This window comes from Falco naumanni, chromosome 2 (assembly GCF_017639655.2).
Source record: "Falco naumanni isolate bFalNau1 chromosome 2, bFalNau1.pat, whole genome shotgun sequence".
Classification (NCBI taxonomy): domain Eukaryota; kingdom Metazoa; phylum Chordata; class Aves; order Falconiformes; family Falconidae; genus Falco; species Falco naumanni.
The window spans coordinates 29,214,504-29,241,806 of NC_054055.1; the positions used below are offsets into that span (position 1 = coordinate 29,214,504).

Genomic DNA, 27,303 nt, shown 5'->3' on the forward strand with positions numbered 1-27,303 from the left:
TTTAGGATTTTACATTCTTAATTTAATCACCTCAAATAAATGGCTAAATTTCAGTGGAATAAATCCTGACCATGCTGGTGTACAGCACAGAGTACTGTGGACATGCTAGCTCAAGTCCACAAGCACCATTAGTATATTACTGTGGCAAGGCAAAATAAAGCTTGCTATCCAGCTGAGAGAATTAACTTTGCTTAATGACAGACAGGACAGTAACCATGAGGACAGTACCTTGCTGTGTCAGCTCTTCACATCGCTTTGTTGCAACAGCAGAAGTAACTATCACTTGCTGCTGCATGCTTTAGATATATACTGAGAATGGTGATACCCTCCCAATTCCTTCGTGGTGCCAGGAATGGAGTAAACTGAACCAATGCTGTTCTTGACAGTACATGCCATGCATGGGCAATAGTGCCACATATTAGAAAGCATTTGCAAGTTCCCCACCTTCTGAGCATGCCCAGGGTAAAGGAATGAAACTCTCTATGGAACAGTTCCACTAGATAGCATATGGTGAGTTGGATCTCTATTGTGCTTTGTGGTGCTGGTTCCACTGCAGACAAAATCTGTCTCTTGATAAATGAGATACATATAAATTGGATTGCTCCAGGGTTAAGACTTCTGAATTTTAAAACATAACATGCAAATAAGTTACAAACTATTGTACTCAGAAACCACTAATATGAAAAGATTCGGCAAATTACACAAGATGAATATATTGGTCTAAACTAACAAGCTTCTCAAGTGCTGAAGCTATATTTCCTGAGAATAATAAATTAAGTATTTTACAGGTGATAAAAAGGCTTGTGATGCCTTTTTAATGCCTATACGATCACCATCAGATGGCCTGCTGAAGGCTGTCCCCTCTCCAAATGGAATGAAAAACTCTGAAAGCCTGTATCAGTTCACTGTTGTGATTGTCACTGGATATTTGTGTGCACGCACATGAAAATGTCAGCATATTTAGGGCTGGCTGCAAGCCAACATGTGTGTGTAGATGAGAAAGAACAGAACTTTGCTCTACTGTAAAGGCATGCTAAGGTTATCAGTCCTTCCACTTGCTCTTATACCTATAAATAGACTGTAACTTCTAGTTACTGTAGAATCCCAAATATTAAAGAGTTTCTGAAAAGGAAAGTCAAGACTGTGGGCAGAGGCAGACAAACCATTTTGCCAAACTGGTTTAAAGCACTAAATCACAGTAATATTTAGTGCTTACTTTGTCAAATTACATGTAAAAAACAAGGTCTGTTACCTTTGCTTGGCCTGAAAATGTAAAAGAAAGTGCAAGCCCTCGGCTTTAGTGACCAACTATAATAGCTGTAGTCACCCTTGCATTTAAAAAAACCCAAAAAACCACTACCCAAAACAGGCACAATGACTTTTCATTGTAACTGCTATTTTTGAGCCCTCTGCTGGCAAGAATCTTCCTGAAATAAACATTTTTAATAACACAAAAAAGTGCAGTAGAAACAATCTCACTGTTTCACTGATGAAGTGACAAACGGTCACTTATGATTTAAATCATTATCTTATGCTGTCTACACTGCAACTCTCTTTCCAGGAAAAGAGCTATTTTCTATTAGTTTCCTTGGTCATTCTTAGCTACTGATGGGGTTTTTTGTCCCCTCTCTTCTTCCCCTCACCCCTAATTTAAAGAGCTTTCAACATTGCATTGACAAGACTAAGGGAATTGTGAGATGTTAACATGTGGGGTGCCTAACCGTGACTTCCATCCTACCCATCCACCTGCCCTGTTCTTTATCCCTCCACCTCTTTCTGTTCTCTCGGCTCACAGAGACCTGGGGCCCTTGTTCCTTGAGGGAGCAGCAAGCTCATCCCTGTTGGATAGCCTCTCCTCACCTCACACTTGTCTTGTTGCAGCTCTGAAGAAATTACTTTTTTCAGACAATGCTCAGATCTATGTTTTACAGTCCTCATTTGGCAGGGCAGCCTTCAGAAGACCCATATATCTCTGCTGAGCAGGCATCTGTGTGATTTATCAAAAGACCACAATCCAGTCAAATCTAAATGAGTTATTTCAACTCTCTCCAGCTGTTTCTAATAAAGCACCAGGCTCCTTCAGTCATTCCTGGCATTACCAACTCCTAGATGCTACTAAAATTACCTGCAATACTTCTCTACTATTTCTCTGATCTTCATCAGGTCCAAGCAGGCTTATCCTGAAAATGCAGAGTGAATTCCACGTTATATCCTTGGCACTGCTTCCCATGTGAGAAGGGCTCCTTTGTGTCCTCCTGGCATGAGAGCTCAGGTGTCTCACCCCACAGATCAGGCTGGAGTGGGCTGAGGGTGGAAATACCTGTGCTGCTCACTTTGCTTTTTTCAGCTGGTAATGCTTGCAGCTCTTACCACACTGTGCTAGAGGCATAGCAGAGTGGCTGAAGCCTGTAGTGGTGTAAGAACGAAGGAAGAAAGAAAGAAGGGCAAGTGTGAGAGCAACAAGTACTTGTAGCAAGTCAGACAGCAGGGAAAGGGGAAAGAGCTGCAGGGCAAGGTGGCAGCTGGGCTGGTTTTTTTGCTTTAACGGTGAAGGGGGAGTTCTTAGAGTGGTTGTTGTTTTTTTCAAAATAAACTGAGGCAGGAGTGATCAGGTGGTAGTAGCTGATGTTGCTGACTCCTGAATCTGATAGTAGTGAAGGAGTTTAGTCCCTGGCCTGGGCTTTGCAAATGAATATTCACCGTGTCTGTTTTGGAGGGGGCTGCTGGCAGGTGACTTGTATTTGACACAGGAAAGGGGGATCCAAGAAAATATGAAGGCTGGGATTCAGGTGCCTAAACATGCCCAGTAAATTTTTTTGGGATGCCTTTGTGTTTTTTATCTTACCCCTGCTTCTATGTAAGGCTGTAGCTGATCTTCCATAGGGAGCTTTGAGCAACTTGGTCTAGTGGAAGGAGTCGCTGCCCATTGCAGGGGGGCTGGAGCCAGATGATCTTTAAGGTCCCTTCCAACACAAACCATTCTATGATTCTATGATTTTCTAGCCTAGTGTGATGTCTCAGATACTGTGTGGCACCTAAGATAGCGTAGACAGCTATGCTTAGGCACTTGAATCACTCTCAAAGTGTCTAACCAAAAAGTTGGGGGGACAGGGGACACAAAGTCAAGATATGAAGTGCTAAATAGCTAATTTTCCAGCATTTTTACTTTATTTTTTAAACTAAACTAGATTTTGTGTCAACATTTACTGGGAGGTCACACACTACCAGCATGACATGCTACACAAGTCCTATCAACATCTAACAGATAGACCCGTCCCTAGGAGATAACTGAGGGTGGTCTGATCAGCCTTGGATATCATCATTCACTCTGTCTGGCTGCTTGTTAGGGCAGAATTTACTGCTTGAAGTAAAAGTAGATCAAATTGGCAGAGTGGGGAATGTTTCTATGTGTGTGCCTTTGGGTGAAAGGGAAAAGAAGAAAGAAGTTTACAATACTTCTCTCCTGAGCCCTGTAGTCTACTGATCATGCTGGCTCTAGCTTATGAGCTCCTTCTAGGAATAGTATGTCCTTTTGCTGAAACTCAGAGCAAAAGGAGAAGCTGATTACCAAGTTAAGGTTTGACAAAGAAAATATTCTATTTAGACCATCATCACTTCCCTGGACACATTATTTTCTTCAACCATGGAGACAAAATGAACTGCATCGGCAATCATCTTTTCTGAGAGCACTAAAATAATCAGTCTTGTGATGTGAGCATGTGCATGTTGGGGCTGGTGTGGAACCAGGCAAAAAAAAAAAAAAAAGCCCAAACAAAAATCACCAACCAAACCCAAATTTACACCCTTTGGCCAATATATTGGGCACATTTCAGATGTTTTGCTGGGAAGCTAGGCAGTACAGCCCTGAAAGGACTCCAGAACAGTCTACGACCCCTCCAGCCAAAGAGCAGGATGTCATTCTTTAGTTGGCATGTAATGCAAGAGTTTAGGAAGGATTGTTAAGATAGGAATCTAAGGGCTTTGAACAACACTTCTAGAATACAGTTTGAACCACATATTTGCACTGAAGCTTAGCAAGATTAGGAAACCTTTGTTTGCTCTTCTATCTCTAGTGTTGTTTTTTTCAGTGGGAAACACTGATACAGATAAAAGTATTTGGAATTTGAAGGAAAAAGTAACAACACTGCTTGCTAATGAATCTAGCTCCTTGTGTGTAATAGGTCTTGTATATCTACTGCTTATAAAAGCAATGTTTCATATAAAACAGACTTCATTTCTTATGTGTTTTATTTCTTTTGCGTCTTCACATCCTGTATTTTGCCACTGTTTTGTTGTTTGGTTGGTTTGTTTTTTTTTTTTTCTGTGCAAAAGCCCTTTGCTCATACAAGAGACCTGCTTAAAATCACCTAAGAAACACACTTCTGAACAGAAACCTAGATTGCTAATTGTCCTGTTTGGAAAGCAACGAGGGTGGGTATGAAATGTAGCAAATGGGAAAACGTACCAATAACTGGAGCAGAATAAACAAAAGACAGCAAAACAGTTTAGCTCGTGGTAAGACAGATGTATCCTGATTTCTGCAAAGTCCAATTAGAGGGCGATGTTGATCCTTCACGCACACATACAAAGCCAGAATATTACAGAAGGAGCCACTCCCAAAGCAGCAAATGATCTATTACATACATTAACTCTCTTATTTTTCAGATGGATCAACTATTTTAAAAGTGAGTGATGGAAAAGAACATTCTTTTTGCCTTGGCTTTGTCTCTTACGTAAATAAATGTCCTATAAGAGTTTATAGTTTAGCATGTTTATATAGATGGTTTACCATAGGCAGCCTTCTGAATTGTTGCAGTCTCTCCTGTCCCACATCAGGTGGATCTGTTCCATCAAAGAGAGTTTAACTGACATCTCAGCCTTTAGACTGTATCATTAAAGATCTCCTGGGATTTAGCTTGTCCTTCCTTGAGTGCACCATGTGTGCATGGTTGCTTGAAGGCAGAGTAAGAGGTTTTGATCTGCACTGTCTCTATGATTGACTAGCAGAGATTGCACGGCCTCCCCAGGCACTCCCCTTTGTTGGATTAGACAAATAGGTATTTGGTCTAGGTTGAGTAAATCCCACCCTGGGGCAGGAAGGTGGACTACCTGACCACCTGACATCCTTTTTAGTCCTGTTTTTCCTACAATTTTCTGAATCTTTCCTGATAAGTAGGCTGCTGACCTCTCACAAGGTTAATCACTGGAAAAAGATGAGGACCAAAGACTGAACCTGTAAATGTATTTAGAAGTTTAAACTTCATTTATTTCTATGGAAGCTAAGATACTAAATACTTCTGTAGACCAGACCAAGCCCCAGAATACCGCTTTATCACGGGTAAAGTAAAAAAGGCATAAGAAGAGGAAAAATAATTTAATGGTAGGATCCCTTAACTCCCATAAGACTTGTGCAAGATCCTCTTCCTCAAGGTGTCCATCCTTTGCCAATTTTATTTATTGCTTAATATCCTATCAGATCCATCAGTACATAGCCTCTATGTCATAACTGATTCATCTTTTATTGAAACAAAAAATTCAGTTACTACCAAAGTTTTCGTGCTGCCCATGTTACACAAACTACCTGCTGTAGATGCCAACCTCAGCCATTGCTGCCACATCTCCTGCCTGGGTGTCCCTGAACAGTGGATAGACTGACATATTACTCCCTTAAGCTTAAGTATCATAAATACTTGCATTAAATATCTGTATCTTTTCTACTTATAACTATTAATTCATCCCTACTATTTAATAGGTTTTCCTTTCTGCAGATATAGAATCTAATCTGTTCAATAACCCAAGCAGTGGTCATCACACCCTAAATACTGGTAGATTATTTCACAGGAAATGTGTCATATTTTGGACCTTGTCCTTTAGATTTTCAAACTATTTTTAATAATGAATCCTTCTTTTTCCCTGATAAATTGTTTATACTCCTTAATGATACTACATTCTGTGTTTTAGTCCATGCTCCCAAAGGTTGTCAAGAGATAAATAATTTGGTTTTTTAGTACTTTTCTATAAATCATTTCATATATCCTATAACTCTGGCTGTCACTATTAGAATTCCCTTTATTTTGTCCTTGTCCTTTTGGTAAAATGATGCCAGAACTTGCAAAACGATGCAGAAAACTCATTTATCTGAGGTAAGGTTGGACCACAAATTGTGCAGAGGTAGGCAATCTTTCCTGAGTAGCACTTGCAAGCTTTGACCTCTGAATATTATAGCTGCAGTTTAAGGTGTACATTATAATCTACAAAGCAGAGTTATGTCTAGCAGCAAGCTACTTGACCGATCATATTTCTACAGAATACTGTTAAAGGAGTTACAACCCACTGGCTTTCCTTTGCTGTTGGTTCAGAAATAGGGAAAGTTTCCTGAAGGACAGATGTCAGACGGAAGACCATGATATCTATGAATTAGCACACTTTGGACTGCTGCCAGTCCTTGAAACTGGGCCCTCCCAAGGTCACTTCACAACCACAGACACCTGACATAGAAAGAGACCTACATCACAGGTTGTAAGCTTCAATGCTCTGTAAATAAAGTCCTTACCAAAGAACCTATAATCAGGGCAAAAAAAAATTAATATGAAGATCTGACCATTTCAAGAGGTATTCATATAAATATTCTAAATAATATTTAAACTATTGAAATTCACTGTCAGAAACTATATTTCAAGTATTCAGAAAAGTTACAGTGCAATTTTACTGTATATTTTCAAATAACTCTTAAATAACTTAACAGTGTCCAGGGCTGTCTCATAGTAAGATCTTTGAGATCTAATTTTTGAGCATTTTCTTCTTTTAAATATTCATGTGAAATATAACAAGGCTTCCACTTCTTTATTCAATGTATATGCTTAGGTCTCAAATTTGATCTTATCTATAGGAGTATAAAGGAGATATATTTCCAAAACAATAGTGCTCCTGGAGGTAATCTTAAAACAATTTTTAAATCATTTTAATTAAAATAAGAAATGAGTGCTTTGGGTGGGCTTAAACACAGTTACCTTTAGGTGTCTGCAGTGCAGGTACTTACATCCCTAAGTTCTCACTGTAATTAATGAAGAAAAGTGTGTATTTTAAATTCAAGGGTCATTTGACCTGTTTTAGATTCAATTTCAGGGTTAAATTAAATGAATTACAGGAAGATTCATTGCATTGTCTGTAAAAAGAACCCAAAGCAACTCTCAAATGCAGACAACTACATTCATCAGATGAATTTTGTTCCTTAATTCACATTCTCAACTAGAGTAAATTATCAGGCCACCCAGATACCGAAAGATTAATAGGTCTGAAAGAGCAGAAAAAGGGCATTAATGAACTCAGTAACAGAGGTTACAGGGTGCTCAGCATGCTGGAATCTTACAGGTAAAGAGTATGTGTGTGTGCAGCACAGCTCCTAAGCCTGGATTCAGGAACTGATTAACCAGGAGGGAAGAAGTTTACTTTAGCATGACATAAGAAGAGTGGTATGTTATCATATATCATGACATGTTATTCTGTGTATCTCAGAGACCTTCTGCTTTGTCTTCTGGGCTGGTGTGAACAGAATAATTTATTTATTTATTTATTTTTAAAAAGAAGAAGACCTGGTTGAAAGTCTCCCAGAGTTAGAGAATGATGACTTGATCAGATGAAATTGTTACCTGGAGCGAATCACCACCAGGAAATTTGCCTGTCAAGAACTGGCATCATGTTTTTTTCAGCCAATGTCACTGACGGATTAAAGTATTTTGGTAAAGTGTTATTTGCAAATTCATTTTGCTTATAGAGTATTCTTATAGAACATTCACGTGTTACTTTCCTACAGCACTCTTATACTAAAGAATGTATTTATTTCAAGTGAAAATCTTGAGATTTGGCTAGTTCTTTGGAAGGTGCTTTTCAAACTCATCTGTTTACAAACCTATGGAGTTACTTGGTCATGATTTAGCTGTTTAACCTTGCAATAACTCAGCTATTTCATCTACATATTGACTATATTGCAGCTAGGATATGAAATGTAATTTCAGGTGTTCCTTTCTGAACTTTCACAGACCCAGGCTCTTCCTGAGGTTTGTCCAATGATAGCAAAAAAAGGGCTGGATCATTTGTTTTATTGCCTCTTCCCCTTCAGCAGGTGTCTGTAAGTTAGTCTAAGGTATGGTCCTTCTTATGGCATTCATGACAACTTTTGTTTTATTTATAATTCTATTAACAAAACTTACTCGAGTATGAAAAAAAAGACACAGATGTCAATAGTAAGTGTAAAGATGGTATGGCACAGTTGTAATGTCCTTTCAGTATTATCCAGTCTAGGGAAGAGGCCTCTGAGGGCTGATGTGAGGCTGCGGCAGGAATGAGCAAAAAATGCAGGGGTGGAAAAGAGAAAGAGTGCTCATCTGAAATCATACAAATGCAGTTCACCGTGGGTGAAAGATTAGCTCCCAAATGCCTTGTGAAGTGGTTCTTCTTGCCTCCATTTCACAATGGTAGTGTGATGAGAACTGCCTTCGATGCTTCCTTTTCCCTCCTACCTTTTCCCTTATGGGTTACTCAGTTCTTGCTGCGGGCAACACACTCGGGCTACTGAGCCTCTGAGATGCTTTTTCTGCAGTTTCTGCTGCCTCTAACTGTGATGCTCAGACTGTACTGTTGTCTCTGGGTATAGTACATTACAGTCAATAGGATGCCATAGAGCAGGGGTCCTCAAACTTTTTAATCAGGGGGCCGGCGTGCGGATGCAGGGGCAGGCAGTCATCTGCGGCTGCTTGGTTTCCCCCCCCAACCCCCGGGCGGGGGGGGTGCGGGGGTGTCTGTAAATACCGGGGGCCGGATTGAGGACCCTGGGGGGCCGTATCCAGCCCGCGGGCCGTAGTTTGAGGACCCCTGCCATAAAGATTGCCAAACAGCCTTTGGTCCAGTAGCATTATAGCTATAGCAGCAAGAAGAAATTATTTCCAGGAATGAGGTCAAGCAAGCGGAGTCTTCAGCCATTAGACTGGGCAGTAACAGGTTGTTCCTTTCATCAGGCGCTTTGCTAGTCTAGATTTACTGGGAAAGACAGAAGGTGTCTCAAAACTGTCCTATAGCCTGGCAGCTCAGGTAGGAGGGAGAAACATTTCAAGTCCTCTGACTGTCAAAAGGCTAAAATGCACCCCTGGTGCTTCCTGAGAAGGTGCTGTAACCACTAGTTTATTTGCAAATATCAACTGCTTTACTTCTTCCTTAAAGCAAACAGGCCATAGACTCACAATCTTTATGACATATCTATCACTCACTATCTGTTGCTGACACTTTTATATAAAAACAGTAGCAACAGTGAAATCATGATGGATGATCTATGATCTGTGAGAGATCATATTTTTTAGAGAGACCTGTAGGTATTTAGTTATCTGTGGATACGCTTTGGGAGTTTTTTCAGTAAATATGAAATAAACATATGCTTTTTCTTTATTTGTTTTCAAACTGTTTATGTTAGTGCTTCCATTGTTTTACAATATTGTGCACTTGCTGGTTGCAGATCTGAGAAAGAAACATATTTGTTTCTCAGCCGAAGACTTCACCATTGAGGTTGAGAAGTCCTGGTGTAGCCACAAAAAAACAGATATATAAGAAAATTCTCACATAGTTACAGACTTAAGAAATATAGTAAGTTAAAAGTGATAGAAGGAATATAACTTGCTCAAATCCAAAATATTCATTAGACAAAATAATGTAACCTTTCTGGGGCATTTAAATAGGTTCTGAACTAAGGGTGACTGCTTAGGGCAGCATCCTCTTGTGTTCCTTACTGACCTCTTATCAGTCTATAGTAAGGGGCAGAAAAGCGACTCTAAACCTAGACATGTAAGTGGGGAGTAACACATTACAGAGACTGAGGTTGATTTGTAAGTGAATGGCCTGGAATACCACATGCAGAAACGGTGGCTTATTTTGTGAAGATTTTGCTTGATTCAGATGATTTCATAGATCAGATACTTAAGGAGAGAGAATTATCCTATGGATACCTGTGACGTGTTCACTGCCCATTTGGACCTTCAGTGTGGGATTTAATCCACAATGGGCTCTGAAGAGACTGTTTAAAAAAGAAAAAAGTTACATAGTTTCTTAAGGCATATGAGCACATACAAAAGACCAAGGGCTTAAACAATAACAGGGAAATCTGCCATGTCTGGAAATGTTGCAAAAATAGAAAGGTGCTTGTTTGGGTACAGAGTAATCACAGGCTGTATTTCAAGCAGCCATCCCCCCTAAGGGTCCCAGGATTGTTTATGGAAATACAGTGACCACAGAAAGCCTGGTGGTGACCCAGCTCAAAAACCTCTGTGCCCTGTGACTCAAGCGTGTATACCAACCATGTATAACTAACCTTCCAGCTGAGACTCTGTCAAATAGAGCTGCCAATTTTACTTCCCTGAATACAGTTGGAAATACCACAACTACTGCAAATACTAAGGTTATCTGACTGCAAATACTTAGTTAGCTATCTAAGGCAGTTGGCAAGATCTCGCTAGATGCTGTTGTGTAGCCCCTGGGGGAGACCTTGATTTACCTGCTTAGCTGCAGATTTACATGCTGTAGCAAGAATAATCTTTATGGTGGGTCAGATACTGGTGGCCTCTGACCCTATCTCTCATTATTTGGCGAGTGTGTGTTTGCTAATTGAGCAGTTAACAGAAAACAGCTTTTTTTTTTTTTTTTTTTTTTTTTTTTTTTTTAAGGAAAAGACATTTTACAGCTAACAGCTTTTAAAATTGGGGAAGGTAACTGCATGTCTTGTGTGTTCTGTCATTAAGTGGGTCCAGAATCTCTTACTGCAAAATACTACTTGCTCTCTCTATTTTGTGCCCATTTGGCCAAATACATTCCCATTGGAGCACCTTTGATTTCAGTGACTTGGGTTTCCAAGTCACATAATACAGGGTTGTCACAACGGTGGGAAATGTTTTGAAACTGATAGTTACCTGTTTTTTACTTTCTTGTAAACAAGCCATTCAGAAGCCTTAAAGGTCGCAGCACCAGTCTTTGAACATGCTGCAACACCTGAGCTTTCGATTCCATTCTGTATCAGAGCATTGAAGAGAGTTGCATCATATGCAAGCCTCAGGATGCTTAAGAAAAGATTTGGCTTCTTCAGGAATATGAGTATATATGAAGTAGCAGAACTTGTAGAAGTGTATTTAACTTTAAAAAATATATAAATAATTAAAGATAGAAGCCCTAGAGCTAATAGGCTCAGAGCTTTTGAATTTCTGATAACTTGGAGTGGCATTTACCACACCTGACTTTGCAAGTCTAGGAGTTAAGTACCTAATCAGGGATTCAAGCTTCCCCATAACAGGGATGGAAGGACATGAGCACTCCTCAAACATTTTTCACAGGACAAGATGCTGCCTCTCACCCCCATCTCCCTTCACTGATTATAGGAGGAGTCTCACTGTGGCGTGGTTTCTATCTGACAATTGTCAAAATATCTTGATTTCTAATATCAACACAGCAATAAATGATTCAAATCTGCTGGGGCTGGTAAATCCTGGTTTAACATACTGTCAATGGAGGAAGTGAAGTGAGGTCTCAGACACCTAAAATAAATGGCCTGAAATGGTCTTTTCATGTCCAAAGGGGTGATGAATGACACAGAACATTGGTTTCATATAAGGTTATTGACCATATATTTGAAAAACTGTGTCCTTACTGAAATGCCATAAACTCATCTTACTACAAATTTTAAGTTATAAAGGGGAATGGACCAAAGAATCTTTCAGCTTAGGCAGTCATATTCTGCTTCTTTCACTCTACACATACATATTGAGATGGGAAATCTGAAATTGCCTTGCCCAAGTTTTGGGGCTCTTTTTAAAGGCAGCCGGTTGCCATGTCTCAACTCTGTGGTGAGTACATGCTGCACTCTTCTTCTGTGAGACTTGGACCTCAGCAGTGTTGCAAGTATCTTCTCCAAACACAAATCCTAGCTGTTTTTTGACTTCCAGTTTATGTCACTTGAAAGATGAAGTTAGGCATCAAGTAGTTCTCTGTGCCTCCAAAAATCTTTCCTCTAAAATAAGCTTTGACCTGAAATTGGGATTCTTACTTGTGAACTGCTGGGTTTTGTCTCTGATGAACACCTTCTGCACTACTGGTAAGGTGAAATCAGTTTGAACAAGAGGTTTTATTGTTGCTGCTCCACAATAGCTCCTATTTCATAGTATACTTTAAGACTGATTGATGTTTCATTTGAATATGAATAAAAGTCTGGAGAACTGACTTGAAACAAATTTACAGAAGTGCCTGGAGCATTGCAATGTTACAATGCCTGGGGAATTGCAATGTTACAAATACCTCATTTTAATAGGTACGCAGGTGAAAGAGACACCTACATCCATATGACTTGCACATTAACAAAATCCTCATCTGTCATATTTCAAGCTGCCTGTGATTCTTATCTTGGCAAAACTAATTGAAGACAATATGGGGTTTGTTTGAGTGAAGTCACAGTATCAGACCAAAAGGTTAAGATGTCTCTGTATTCACGCGTTGTGCGCAAAATGGGAGTAAAGTTAACATTGGCTAATTTAGGGAAATCTCTGTGGAGGAAGGAAACACAGTAAGTGGTTGACATCACTACCTGAATATGAAAAGGGAGGGGGGATGCTGGTCCTTGTCCTCTTCACAATCTTAAGGCTTAGCTCTCATTTACTTTCCAGCCTGTAGCTGTCTAACTAAAGGCCAGTAGTTTATAGTCAGAGGAAAATGTGTATGTGGCAGCGATACTGTTTGAACTGTAATATGATGAAACTGCCTGTGTGGGGTGGTTTTGTTATGACAACCAAAGCTACAAAGATTAGGTAAAATTTCTCTTACAAAGTGGGAGAGAGAAAATTACAGTGAAGGGCATCTGAAGTGCCCAAACAACAGTTTTGTCAGCCTTTGATATGCAATTTTAATAGTTATCCAAGGTCAACATAGAGATGGCAAGATCATCCTTCAAAAGAATTTGTTTCATTTTATGACACATACCATAGTGTTCCGAATCATTAAAAGCATTCAATTTGAGGATACCTGACAGCTTGTTTGACTGAAGTTCCGGACCTAGTTTAACAATCTTTGTCATGGAACATGACTGTATACTATATAAAATGTGCAGAATGTTCTGTGTATAGTATAAGTACGTAACAAAAATAATTAGTTGATAGAAAAGAGTTCTGTTAGTAGGAAAAAATCAACATCATGGCTCAGATAAATTCAAATAATTCTAAATATTATTACCAGATATAATTCTCTGTCAGTTGCAGCATTACTGCACTGTTTTCAACAACTCCACTTACTCACCCACAGACAAACATATCTCCTTCCCTAAGACAAGCAGCCATCCAAAACACATTAAAAAAGATAGTAACATACATCTAGATACTGCTGCAATTGTTTTGAGAAGAACAGTATCATGCTCAAGCTATAAAAGCCTTTCAAACACTAAGATCACTTCTCTAGAGAAAAATAGATTGGCTTTTTGAATGAGCTATCTTTATATGATGTAGGTACTTGGTGCAATACAGTCTCTCCCCAGCGCTGGTCATTCAGCTAAACATGAAATATATACAGAAAATAATTAATCACTGTAATCCATGATGGAAAAAGATCATCCTCTGAATGAAATTTCAGCATGACTTCATTCTACAGCAACTGCCCAACTTCTCTCCCAAGTTACTTCATAGATTTAGCATAAGAAAGTTAATTCTGGGCAAACATTATTAACTCTCTGTTTCTATGGCAGGCCAGGAGATAAGATAGGCTTATGTGGTCAAAGGCTTTATGTTTTTTCCCAGTGATTTATATTAAATCTATCAAAATATATTATCTTTATGTACAAGTCTTCCTTTGTTTATTTAAGGAGATAACACTTAAATCATAATAGCCAGAACACCACCATGACCAAAGATACTAAACTGTAGTCAATAGAGAGAAATGGACAACTCCAAAAAGTTTCACCTCAGCCACCTTTAACATGTATGCAAGAATGAAATGAATTTGAACTCCTACTTTTTAAACTCATAGTTCTTAATACAGAGATCAAATGTGGACACATAAACAACTCTGTCATGAAAACAAGAATTTGATTCTCTCTCACTTTCTATCCAGTTGAGAACATTGCACCATCAGCTGAATAGCCTTAACTCTAGCACCAACAGTGATCCCTGCTCTTTCAGCCATTAATGTTTTCCACAGGCTACACTAATAAAATGCCTGTATTGTAAATGTCAAAACACACACAAGCCACAGTGTAAAACGGTTTTACTGGGAAGCCGTTATTCATCATTTCTGAAAGCATAAGAACCAGGAGAAAGAGGAAGGGAAATAAATCTCTTGTTGCAATTTTTTGTAACAGGTATGTGTTACCAGAAAAAAAACAAACAAACAACATTGCATGTGTCCTAACAAGAAAATATATATGTGGTTGTTTTTTGTTTTTTTTTCAGGGCATTTGTGGGACAGGCGGAGTTAAAAAACAGTCTGGATTTGATCTTTTATCCACTAAGTAGCTTCCATTCTGTTATCTTTTTTAGATAAAGTGGTGTCAGGAACATTTCCCTAATGTAATGCAATGTAAATTAGAGTAGGTAACCAGTACAGACACAGTTTAAAGTTTAAAACAAGAAAATAAAATTAAAAAACTGGCACTTCAGATAAATGTATAAACATGGAAGATCTGTGTTGACCTCCACCAGCTACCAAGTATTTAATGTAATGAATGTCTTACCAAGATTCCTTCTTGACACATGATTTCAGTTATAATTTACATAAATATAGTCTAACACAATACATACCCATACCAACATGTACCTATTCTGGACTGCACATTGAGATGAACTTGGCATTGTCATTTGGCCAGTTCCTGTCAAGAACATTTCCAACCACTCATCAATTTCATTCAGGGGAAATCTGAGAGGACTCAAAAAGTCTAGGTCTTTAATTATTTTTTGAAAACTGCTATGTTGCTTATAATGTCTTTATTGTTGCCTTCATTACATATCAAAGAACATGTGTGTGTGTGTTAGCATACATTTAAAAGTAACATTATAAATTTTGTAATCACAGTAAAAAAACTTCAAAGAGTCCAAACACAAGACATAAACTGTAGGTAAGGAAGCTTCATGGAACTACTTATTTACTCTAGTAAATTACCAAGTCTTTTCTCATTGTTAATACAAGATCAAGAAGTTGTATTTTGGCTTTGAAACAAAAAGAGTAAGAGTGATCAAAAGGCAGAGGAGAAAATATGTAAAGGAAAACACATTGCTTCTGATGAGATCTAAAGTGGGAAGAAGCTTGAAGAAGGTAGACTTGAAAAGTAGATTTTCAAAGAGCTAAAGTGGAAGCAAAAATAGCACTAGAGACATGGAGGGTGGGCAGGGTGCCAGTGCTAGGCACGTGTAAACAATTACTGTGGTAGGAGCAGAAGAAACATCGTAAGATAGTAAGACAAAAGTTTAAGATGAGCTTTAGAAACATAAAGGGTGATTTTGGATTGAGTTTTGGAGTGAATGTTGGCTGGATCATGTGGTCACATTTACTGTAGATACCTGTTACACTCATCCCAGCATCAACAGAAAACAATTTTAAGCATGGACTGTGTAAGTTTCGCTAGTCAAGAAATGAAACTTTACCCTGCCAGAAGCCAGTGAAGTTTCTTCACACTACAAGGGAAAGATTTACCTGAGGCAGAGGAAAATAAAACTATGGATGTAATATTTAGTGGTGTTTGACTTCTCAGGAACACCTCTGCCTGTAGGGCAACAGATATTTGGAATGACACAAAAGTCATGAAAGAAATGGAGAATAGGTTCAAGACAGTGCCACAATTATTTACAGGTATAGAATACATCTCAGGAAGAGGAGAGAGGTTTCTTGAGTCAGCTATCTGCCTCTTGAGATACTTGGCAGAAAAGGGATGACTTAAAATTACAGTTTAGCAATATTCTTGCATATACTCAGGCAAAAAGCTATGCCCAATGATTTAGAAATTGTCAGTTGCGTAATAATTCATTAATGAAATAAGAAGAAAAGAATGGGGAAGCATCAGAAAGGTTATTGGTTAAGCACAGCTACACACAGGGAATGGAGACACTCATCTGGCTGACTTAACATTCCCAAATTTTCACCTTGTTTCAGCAGGCTATTTATATAGGACTGGTTTTGAGTCTTCACACACCAAATCACCTGTGCTGTTGTGAATGATGACAATTTTCTCTGTGTCACAGAAGGTACTGTACACCTTACTTTTACACAGCCTTCAGAGTTGAACTGTAATAGAAAAATTAATTATACGACCAGTAAGTGCCCAAATGCTCCCATGGATCTATTTTGCTGTTTCCATTCTCTCTCCCTTCTCTCCTAATTTCCTTGGCAAGATAGTTAATATACATTGGCAAGAGATGGCACATCTTTTTGTATTTGTAAGTTATGAAACACACAAGCTTTCTATCTAGCAAATGTTAAAAACCTCTGACAACTGTATTTCACATTTAGTCTTCTTTCCCAGTATTTAATAATCAAAATTATTTCATTTTTACTAATAATTTATTTGAAGAGCATGTCTGGAATTCCAGCATTAAGTACAAAACTCCTGCAAAAAGTAATGTAACAAGAAAAACCAGGAATTGCTACCGATAAGCTGTTAAGATTATACCATATCGACAGAGGGCAGCCTTTGATAACTATAAATTTATGCATAGATGTGAAGAGTAAACCTCTGTTTGTCTTACACAGGAACTGTGAATTGTGTAGGTTTCAATAAGGAATACAAATCTGTGATCTATCATAAAAAACATAAGCCAGATGCCTTCAGAAAGGGTTGCTTTTGAAATAAGAATAGATTTACATTCATTTTTAAATAAACAAATGTCTTAAAATACAGATTTATCCCGCTGAGCCCCACAGGTAATTTATTTCAGAAGAAATATTCAGTGCTAGATTTCCATAAGCACACTTTTATTTACTAATAATCTGTTAAAGGAGCGGGTCTGCTTTGTCTTAAAGTTTTCTGTTTCTGCTTTGAGTCAGAAATACTGTGTAGTAGCATAGCAGAGCTGAAAGCTTTCATGCAAAGATATGTAGATGCTTTTATTTTTTTCCCCTGGCCACATAACAGTCACCTTTTTAATGAAAACTTTAAAAGATAAATGGACTTGTTATTGGGCCCAATTCTGATTTGTTACACTGACTTCAGAGACAATTGGTAGGAAAATACTTTGGATTTACAGCTATGTCATCAGATCAGAGCTTAGCCAAGATGACTTTCCTTCAAGTATGATTTGGACACAATTATTGGCACAAGCCAACCAGTCAGCAAGTCAAGGATTCTCATCAACTCTATAAACTGGAGCGCTTTTTATTTTATGTTGTGCTGTGAAAAGAAAAAAAAAAACAACCAAAGAACACATCTTGCACTTTGTACTTGAACTGTGGCACCAGAGCTCATTGACTTGTTTGACAAGACAGCAACTACTAAAAATAAAGAGGACTTCTGCTGTTTGTACATGGAGATTTACTACTTGATGATGTAGATAATAGAGATCAAAGAACCTGACCTTGTATCCGCTGAAAATAAGATATTTCTGTATCAGAGATGGGTCAATCCTATCTCTTTACTACTTTTATCTTGAATTTCTTTTTTTCAGTTAAGAAGCTAAATCTCTCAAAAATTGATTGGTTGGAATGCCCTTCTCTAGTCATTTTCAACACAGATATTTAAAGTTATTCCTTCATCTAACAGATTTCTCTAACTCTCTTTACCCATTGAAAAGAGATGTCCCAGATACGATCTCTTGACAAACACCACAAAACATATCGGACTGAGTTTAACAAAGAAGAGATTGCTCCATTACAAACGTGGTTAAAACACATCATCATTAAAAAGAAAATATTTTAAAGGTACATGTTTACCTGCTATCCCTAATAGTCTAAAAACATTAAGAATTGAAAAAAAAAGCACACTTTTCATTAGATACTTTATTTTTTTTCTTCTGCTAGAACAACAGCAAAAAAACCCTAGCTATTTGTAAGTGATTTATTACCCTTTTCACTAAGACTTTCTACACACACATGCATGTATGCACAGACACATCGTTTGAGTGACAATCTTTGAAAAAGTGAATTTATTTTGAAAAAAAGGAAAATATTTATCTCTTTGAGAGAATAAATCAAAAGATTTCTGCTGAACATTGGTTGTGTAAAACTTCATTTTACTACAGCCTAAATTTGTAATCAAACTTAGGTGTTATGCATTTCTTTGGTAAGTTAAGCTATGCATGCCCATGCAGGCAGACATGCCTTCAAAACACCCCAATGCTACCTTAAATCTCTGTGTTGGGTCATTTGGTTTTGGTTGTTGGGTGGTGGGTGCATTGGGTTTCTTTTTATTTTATTTATTTGTTTTAAAACAGAACACAGGATTTGACACTAGACCATTATACCTGGGCAATTCCAACCACCCTATCCTGAACATTGTCATCTCTGACAAGAAGAGATATTCACACTACGTTTGTGAAACTATGGGAGATCGTTGTTCCTGGCACTCAACTTTTTCTACTGAATTACCTTCCTTTGAGACCTAAATCAGACATTAACTTGCTGAAATCCAGGGTGAATGCCTCATAAGGGTAGAGAAATGGTATTAGCGTTGCTTAACTTACTCGGTATCTGACTACTAGAACTACAACCTCCTGCAGCAGCATCCAAGTCATAATTCAGTGTAGACTTGTTTAACAAAATAGCTTTCTGCAGTTTTCCACAGGTATGTCAGTAATAGAATATAAAAGTATCTCACAAATTACAACAATCCAGTTATGTAGAGCAGTTGTCCACTGATGTCCTCCTCCCCCAAACCAAGCTGAATTATTTGTTGGAATGAACACTGAGATGTAAACGTGGCTGACTGCCCACTTTTGAAATTCCAAATTGAGGTTTTTCATACAGAAAACAAGATCACCTGCCGTAAAGTTGCTCCACCACTGAAGGGTAATGTCAAAGGTTATTTTAAAAGAAGGCATCACAAATTTGTACCAGGTCATTTCCAAACTGCCTTGGGTCACCTTTGAATCTGCCCCCTTTTTAGTATTTTCTGATTTTCTGTTCTTAGAAACGTGTTTGGGGTTTTTTTGGTTGTTGTTTTGTGTTTTTTGTCTTTTTTTTTCTTTTAAACAGACTCTGGTTCACATTTCATTAACAAGAAAGAATTTTAGCAGCTGTGAGACAAGATGAATAAAACCTCAGAGCCTGCCATTAGGGATTTTCAAAGGCAAGCAACTCCTGCAAGCTAAGCTCAGGCTCTTATTAATACGCTTTTAACTGCAGACACAAGATGGCAGGAATACTGTGAAGCTTTTATTCACCAGTGCTGCGACTAGTCACCTCCGAGGAATGAAACTGGATATCAGCTAATGTATTTTGCCCCGGAGATATTTATCCGCCTTCTTTCTGGCGCGCAGCAGGGCGGTGGCGGCAGCAGGTCCCCCCGCCACCGCCCCCAGCCGCGGCCCCGGGGCGCTGCCCCTCGCGTCACCCGCCGCGCCGTCCCTCGGGCACCTTTGTCGCCCCCCGGCCCCCGTTAACCAGGCTCGGCTCTGGGGCAACCCCGCTCCTGTTGCCCGCGGGAACCGGGCCACCGCCATCGCTGCCGGCCCGCGCCCGCCCGCCGCCCCGTACCCTGAGGGGAAGGGAAGCCCCGAGCCCTCCCCGGCGGCCGCGGGGTGACAGCCGCGCTCTAGCTCTGCCCCAGGAGCCGGGGACTGGAGGCGAGAGCGGGGAGGCTCCGTGCGGGGGAGGCGGGGAGGGGCGGTGCCCTCCCGCTGCCCCCCGGGGCTGGCGGAGGTGCGCTGCCGCCGCCCTGCGCAAGCTGCACCGCCTTCTCCGCGACACGGGGGCTCTGGGCGATCCGCGGCGCCTCTCCCGCGGGGGCTGCCGGCAAGGCGAGCGGCGGCGCCCGCCTCCCCCTGCCGCCCCGGCCCCGCGCAGCCAGCGCCGCGCCCGGCGCTCTCCCGGCGCCTTCCCCTCAACAACCTGTTGAGGGGTCGGCGGAGGGAGGGGGAGGCTGTCCCCCACTACCTTGCGTGATTGGCAACCCGCTCTGTCCAATCGCGCCAGCCGGCCTCTCCCCCCGCGGGTGCCTATTGGCCGTTCGGAGGTACCGGGTAGGACTTCGCGGCTCGGGGGGCTCCCCTCCGGAGTGGGGCGCGCTCCGCTCAGACCGCAGCGTGTGCGTGAGGCGAGCGGGTCGGGGAGGGCGGCGTCGGCGGCGGGAGCGCGGCCGCCACTCGGCCCCTGCGGAGCGCGCACGCCGCTGCCGGGGGCTCCCGGCGCTTCGCTCCGCCGGCAAGGACGATGCAGGCTCTCCCCGCCGCGCCGCGGCGGCTGCCGGCCGGCTGGCTGCTGCTGGCCGGCTGCCTCTGGCTGGGGGCGCCGGAGCCGCCGGCAGGCAGCGGCGCGGTCTCCTCGCCGTGGGCGCCGGAGGCGGCCGCCGTGGTGGTGGCCAACCGCGGGCTACGAGTGCCCCTGGGCCGCTCCGCCTGGCTGGACCCCGCGCGGGACCTGGTGCTGCAGGTGCAGCCGGGTGACCGGTGCCACCTCACCGTGCTGGACGAGGACCCGCTGTGGCAGCGGCCGGGCCGCCTGAGCCCCCGGCGCTTCCCCTGCGACTTCGGGGCCCGCGAGGTGCAGTACGCCCACCTGGGCGGCCGCAGCCCCGCGCGGGACCGCGTCCGCCTGCAGCTGCGCTACGACTCGCCGAGCCGCGCCCTGGTGCTGCCCCTGGTGCTGGAGGTGGAGGTGCTCTTCACCCAGCTGGAGATCGTCACCCGCAACCTGCCCCTCACCGTGGAGCGCCTGCGGGGCACCAGCAACCCGCTGGACGCCCGCAGCCTGGAGTTCGCCTTCGAGCCGGGCCGGCAGCGCTGCCGGGTGGGGCTGCTGCCGCCGCTGGCCGGGCTGCCCCGCTACGGAGAGATCCTCAACTACCCGGCGGCGGCGGCCGCGGCGACGCCGCCGGCCGCGGGTGGGGAGGCGGCGGGGGGCGGCCCGGTGCCCACCTCCATGTGGGACTGCGAGGAGTTCCTGCGCCTGGGGCTGCGCTACCGGCACACGGCGGCCGGCGGCTCCCCCAACCGCGACCTGGTGCCGCTGGTGGCGGAGCTGCGGGAGGCGGCGGGCGGCGGGGCGCTGCTGAAGCGCGAGTACTTCCAGGTGCTGGTGCGTATCCGGGCCGGGACTGAAAACGTGGCCCCCAAACCCAGCTTCCTTGCCATGCTGATGATGGAGGTGGACCAGTTTGTCCTCACCGCCCTCACGCCCGACATGCTGTCAGCTGAGGATGCCGAGTCACCGCCGGACCTGCTGCTCTTCAACATCACCTCTCCCTTTGGCCCCGGTCAGGGCCACATGGTCAGCACAGACGACCGGAGCTTGCCTGTCTCCTCCTTCAGCCAGCGGGACGTGAGGGAGCTGCGCATCGCCTACCAGCCACCCACGGAAGACTCGGATCGGGAGCGGCTCTTTGAGCTCGAGCTGGAGGTACTGGATCCGGAGGGTGCTGCCTCAGAGCCTTTCGCCTTTGTAATTGTGGTGAAGCCCATGAACACCCTGGCACCTGTGGTGACCCGCAACACGGGCCTCGTGCTCTACGAGGGGCAGTCACGGCCTCTCTCAGGCCCGGGTCCCAGCCCCAACCTGGTGATCAGTGACGAGGATGACCTTGAACAGGTGCGGGTGAGTGTGGTGGCAGGGCTGAGACACGGCCACCTCACTCTCCTGCAGGACACCCCTGTGCCTGCTGCCCCTCGTAAACACTTCACAGTGGCTGAGCTGGCAGCAGGCCTGGTCATTTACCAGCATGACGGCAGCGAGTCTCCACTCAGTGACAACCTGGTGCTGCGGCTGGAAGATGGTGGCTCTCGCCACCGTGTTGAGTTCCTTTTCCCCATTACCCTGGTGCCCACCGATGACCAGCCGCCCCTACTCAATGCTAACACGGGGCTGTCCATGGCGGAGGGTGAAACAGTGCCCATCACCACCCGTGCTCTTAGTGCCACTGACATTGACTCGCAGGATGCCATCCTGCTCTTCACAGTGGAGTCTGGCCCCACTGCTGGGCAGCTCCTCCTCCGTCAAGCACAGCCACCTCCTGGCTGGGAGGAGGAGGAAGAAGATGAGGCCTTTTCTTGGAGGAGGGCGCAAGGTTTAGCGGGGAGCTCCCTAATCTATGAAAAGCCAGTAAGAGAGTGGCTGCAGCAGGACATTGTGGAAGGGCGTCTCTTTTACCACCACTTTGGGCCTCACAGCCCTGGCCCTGGGGTTGTGTTAGACCAATTCATCTTTAGAGTCCAGGATGACAATGACCCACCCAACCGCTCTGGGCCACAGACTTTTGTAATCCGAGTACATCCCATAGACAGGTTAGCCCCAGAGCTGCACAGTGGCAGCAGCCTGCACTTAATAGTTGCAGAACAGCAAGTGACCCCACTGCGGAGGAAGCACTTATGTTACACAGATCAGGATTCAGGGGACCGTGAACTTCGCTACACGATAACCCAGCCCCCCACTGACACTGACACTAACCACCCTCCAGATGTATATGGTGCCCGCCTGGGATCCCTCGTGCTGACTGAGGATCACTCTGTGGAAGTTACCCACTTCACCCAAGCCCAGATCAATCATCACAAGATCTCGTACCGTCCTCCGCAGGAAGAACTGGGGGTGGCTCCTCATTTGATTCAGTTTCAGTATCAAGTGCAAGATGCAGCTGGCAATGCAGCTGAAGGGACTTTCACCATCTACCTGCAACCTGTGGATAACCAGCCTCCTGAAATCACTAACACTGGCTTCACTTTGCCTGAGGGAGGCAGCCATGTTCTTAGTCCAACTGAGCTGGATGCCACTGACACGGACACTGAACTTGCCCATCTCAGATTTATCCTGACCCAGGCTCCTCGGTATGGCCAGTTGCAGCTTTCTGGGTACAGTTTGATTCCAGGAGGTGTCTTTGGCCTGGAGGATATCAGACAAGGGAGGGTGGTGTATGTGCACAGTGGAGCTGAGACCAACAGTGATACCTGCAAGCTTGATGTGACTGACGGTGTTCATTTTGTGCCAATCACACTGAAAATGAATGTGCACCCAGTTGATGATGAGGTTCCTACACTACGGTTGCCCCCAGGCACCCTTGGTTCCTACCTGGATGTGCTGGAGAATGGTGTGGCTGAAATCACCGCAAATGTCATTCAGGGTACAGATGAGGATACAGATGACTTAATGTTGACCTTCATTGTAGAGGATCCTCCTCAGCATGGGAACATCCTGGTCCAAGGGGTGCCAGCAGAGAAATTTTCCCAGAGAGATCTGCTGGATGGTGCTGTAGTATATGCTCACACTGGTGGTGAAATAGGCCTTCTGCCCAAAGAAGATACCTTCAACCTTACCTTGTCTGACCTATCTGAGGAGTGGAGCATCAGGGGCAATGTTGTTCAAGGAGTTTCAGTCTTGGTGACCATTCTTCCTGTTGACAGTCAAGCCCCAGAGATTTTTCTAGGGGAGCAGTTCAAGGTAATGGAAGGTGACAAACAGGTCATTACTCCTGCTCACCTCAGGGCTGAAGATGTGGATACTCCACGTGATGATATACTCTGCACCATTGTTGCTCAGCCCACATCTGGGTATGTAGAGAACATCTCTCCAGCCCCAGGATCTGAAAGATCCAGAGCAGGTGTGGCTATAAGTGCTTTTACTTTAAAAGACCTCCGTCAAAGGCATATTTTTTATGTCCAAAGTATACATAAGGGTGTAGAGCCTGTTGAAGACAGGTTTGCTTTCCGCTGTTCTGATGGCATTAACTTTTCCCAAAGGCACTTTTTCCCCATTGTCATTATGCCGATCAACGATGAAGAGCCTGAAATTTTTGTGCGAGAATTTGTTGTGATGGAAGGCATGAGCCTGGTTATTGATACCCCTATCCTTAATGCAGTTGATGCAGACATGCCTGCTGATGAGTTAATGTTCACAATCAGCAGGCTTCCCAGGCATGGCCACATTGTGAACCAGCTGGTCAATGGAACTGTCCTAGTAGAAAGTTTCACCTTGGATCAGGTAACAGAGAGCTCCAACATACTTTATGAGCACGATGACTCTGAGACAAAGGAGGACAGTTTTGAGGTGAAACTCACAGATGGTAAACATACTGTCAGGAAAACAGTACTCATCATGGTTATTCCTGTAGATGATGAGACACCCAGAATGGCCATCAATGATGGTTTGGAGATTGAAATAGGGGAAACTAAAACTATTCATAACAGAATATTGAAGGCTACTGACCTGGATTCTGAAGACAAAACCTTGACGTATATTATAAGATATGGGCCAGGACAAGGCCTCTTACAGAGAATAAAGCCCTCAGGTGGAGTAGAGAATATCACCCTGGGGATGAACTTCACCCAAGAGGAAGTGGATAGAAACTTAATTCAATATATGCATTTTGGCCGAGAAGGAATTCGTGATCTCATCAAGTTTGATGTGACAGATGGAATAAATCCTCTCATTGACCGCTACTTTTATGTGACAATAGGTAGCATTGATATTGTCTTTCCAGATGTAATCAGCAAAGGAGTTTCTTTGAAGGAAGGAGGGAAGGTAACCCTTACTACTGATTTGCTTAGCACCAGTGACCTTAATAGTCCAGATGAGAACTTAGTTTTCACTATCACCAGAGCACCTGTTCGTGGTCATCTTGAATGTACAGATGAGCCTGGGGTACCCATCTCCACTTTTACTCAACTCCTATTAGCAGGCAATAAAGTCTATTACATTCACACTTCAGAAGATGAGGTGAAAATGGACAGCTTTGAGTTTGAGGTGACTGACGGCTATAACCCTGTATTTCGTACTTTCAGAATTTCTATCAGTGATGTGGACAATAAGAAACCTGTTGTCACAATCCATAACCTGGTGGTGACTGAAAATGAATACAAACTGATAACCCCTTTTGAACTGACTGCAGAAGACAGAGATACACCCGATGCTTTGCTAAAATTTATCATCACACAAATACCAGTTCATGGTCAGATCATGTTTAATAACTCCAAACCAGTCACCACCTTCACTAAACAAGATCTAAATGAAAATCTAATCAGCTACAAACATGATGGGACAGAATCAATTGAGGATAGCTTCTCTTTCACTGTTACAGATGGCACTCATACTGATTTCTATGTCTTCCCCAACACTGTGTTTGAAACAAGGAAACCTCAGACTATGAAGATTCAAGTAATGGCTGTGGACAACAGTGTACCTCAAATTGTAATAAATAAGGGTGCTCAGACTCTCCGTCTTCTGGCCACAGGTCACATCGGGTTTCAGATTACCAACAAGGTGCTCAGAGTGGAAGACAGGGACAGTTTACACATTACTCTTAAGATCAGAATAACAGAGGCTCCACGCCATGGCTTCCTGATCCACCTGGGGAAAGGCAACCATAGCATCAGCCAGTTCACCCAAGGTATTACAATACAATGCAATGCTTTCTTTAGATCCCTGGAAACATGCTTTTTCATGCTAAACTCTATAATAATTGATGGGAGAAACTTTCCAACAGTGAGCTTATTTATAATGGCTTTATTACTTTTTATTTCTGTTTATTGTTTATTATTTATTGTGTCTGTGACAGCTTTAAATAGGAAAGGGGGTCTACTGGATAAACACTGAATGAAGGAGCATCTTCGCTTTGCAGAGCTTACAGTCCAAATAACTGTGATTTGGACTTCCTGTCAGTGATAGAAGTTTGTATAACAGCATTGGGCTGCACATGGTTCCAGATCTTTAGAGGCTGAGTGCCTTCTTTAAACAGTTTTATTTAGAAAATGCTATGGGAGTGGCCATGCTATTCTTAACTAATGGTCATACCATGGTATTAGTTGCTATACAGTCTGAGCACACTTAACTGTAAAAGCAAAATCATTTCCCAAACATGAGGAAATAATATATTATGAGTGCATTTGTTGCCTTAATTACACAAATCTTAACCACAAAACGTTTGTGGTAAATTAAAATGTAATGTAAATGTTTTACAGTTATGTCAGTGGTACTTACTTTTTACATGGAACTAAAATGCTAGGTGGTATAAGTAGGATGAAAACCACACATGCCGTATGTTCTGAAATAAAGCCTCAACACAAGGCTATGAGGTAACCTAAAAAAGGAAGCATTAACTGTTCTCCAGGGAATTTTCTATGTTGCTTTGCAGTGAGTTAATAGCTTGTTAATTAACAATGAAATTAAATTTCTTGGAGCCTTCTGCAGCTGTGGACTGTGGAGACAGCACAACAGCATAGAGACTCAAAGTTAAAGGGGCTCAGACAGGCTGGGCTGTGTAGGTGGTAATGCTAGAGGTGAGTGCTTGTAGTTGGCTGTATTTCATTTCACAGAGCCCATACTGGCATGTGTCCTGTGTTACAGTCTTGGCTGTAGTGATGTTCTTGTCAGATATACTAAATGTTGCAAACAGGCCTGATGAGCTTTTGAATGGCTGGGTTGCCCTGAGGTTTGCAGTGTCAGTGCAAAAAAGAGGTGGAGGAGGGACTAAAACATGTCTAAGCTTTGGGAACCACCACAGCTCCTTAAATGTAAGGCTTCAGTAGTGAACTGTGAGTAGTATCAAGAATATTGTCAGAATAAGTGAGAAACAGAAGAGAATGGGAGTAAGCAAATAAAGAGATTATCACTTCTTTAGTGGGTTTCTCTTAACATTGGAGAACATAGAATTATTGAGTGGGTGTTTCTTGAAAGCAAACTGATGCATAGCACAGTGATATCCCATTTTTTTCACGGAGGCAGGGCACTCAGGATAGGTACATATTCCGTTCTTTTTTGTGCCATGTGGCCAGGCATACATTTTTAGCCAGATGACCAAACTGAAGTTGCTACTTGGCTTTCAATTGGCAGTCTGACCATGTTGCATGCTCACTGATCTGCATGCAGGCTTTCTTAATATCCCAGGATTGCCTGAGCTGGGTGAAAAGCCTGCAAACCCTTAGGGAAAAGTTGTTTTTAAAGCTAGTGAAGATTCCCACAAAGTGATATAACTTCACTGGTTCCCTGACAGTACTGGCATAAGCACTTGTAATTTCTGTTATGAGTGTTTTTAAGAAATACAGATTTTTTCAATAATTTTGTCCTTTGGCCTCTATGAGTGAATACCTCATGAGTATCTGTGTGTTATTTCTGTGGTATCTCTTTCCTCAACTTCCTGAATGCTTTTTATAATGTTTTGTATTTTATGAAGCA

At 42.7% G+C, this 27,303-nt stretch overlaps 1 protein-coding gene across 1 annotated transcript in view; it reads left to right on the forward strand.

Moving 5' to 3' along the window:
- The first annotated feature begins 20,261 nt into the window (after window positions 1–20,261).
- The window catches only part of FREM2 (FRAS1 related extracellular matrix 2), a 140,087-nt gene continuing 133,045 nt past the window's right edge, over window positions 20,262–27,303 (forward strand). Inside the window, exon 1 of the mRNA XM_040584275.1 lies at window positions 20,262–25,519. Coding sequence (XP_040440209.1) covers window positions 20,362–25,519 — 5,158 coding nt within the window. The 5' untranslated portion in view covers window positions 20,262–20,361. The remainder of the gene's footprint in view (window positions 25,520–27,303) is intronic.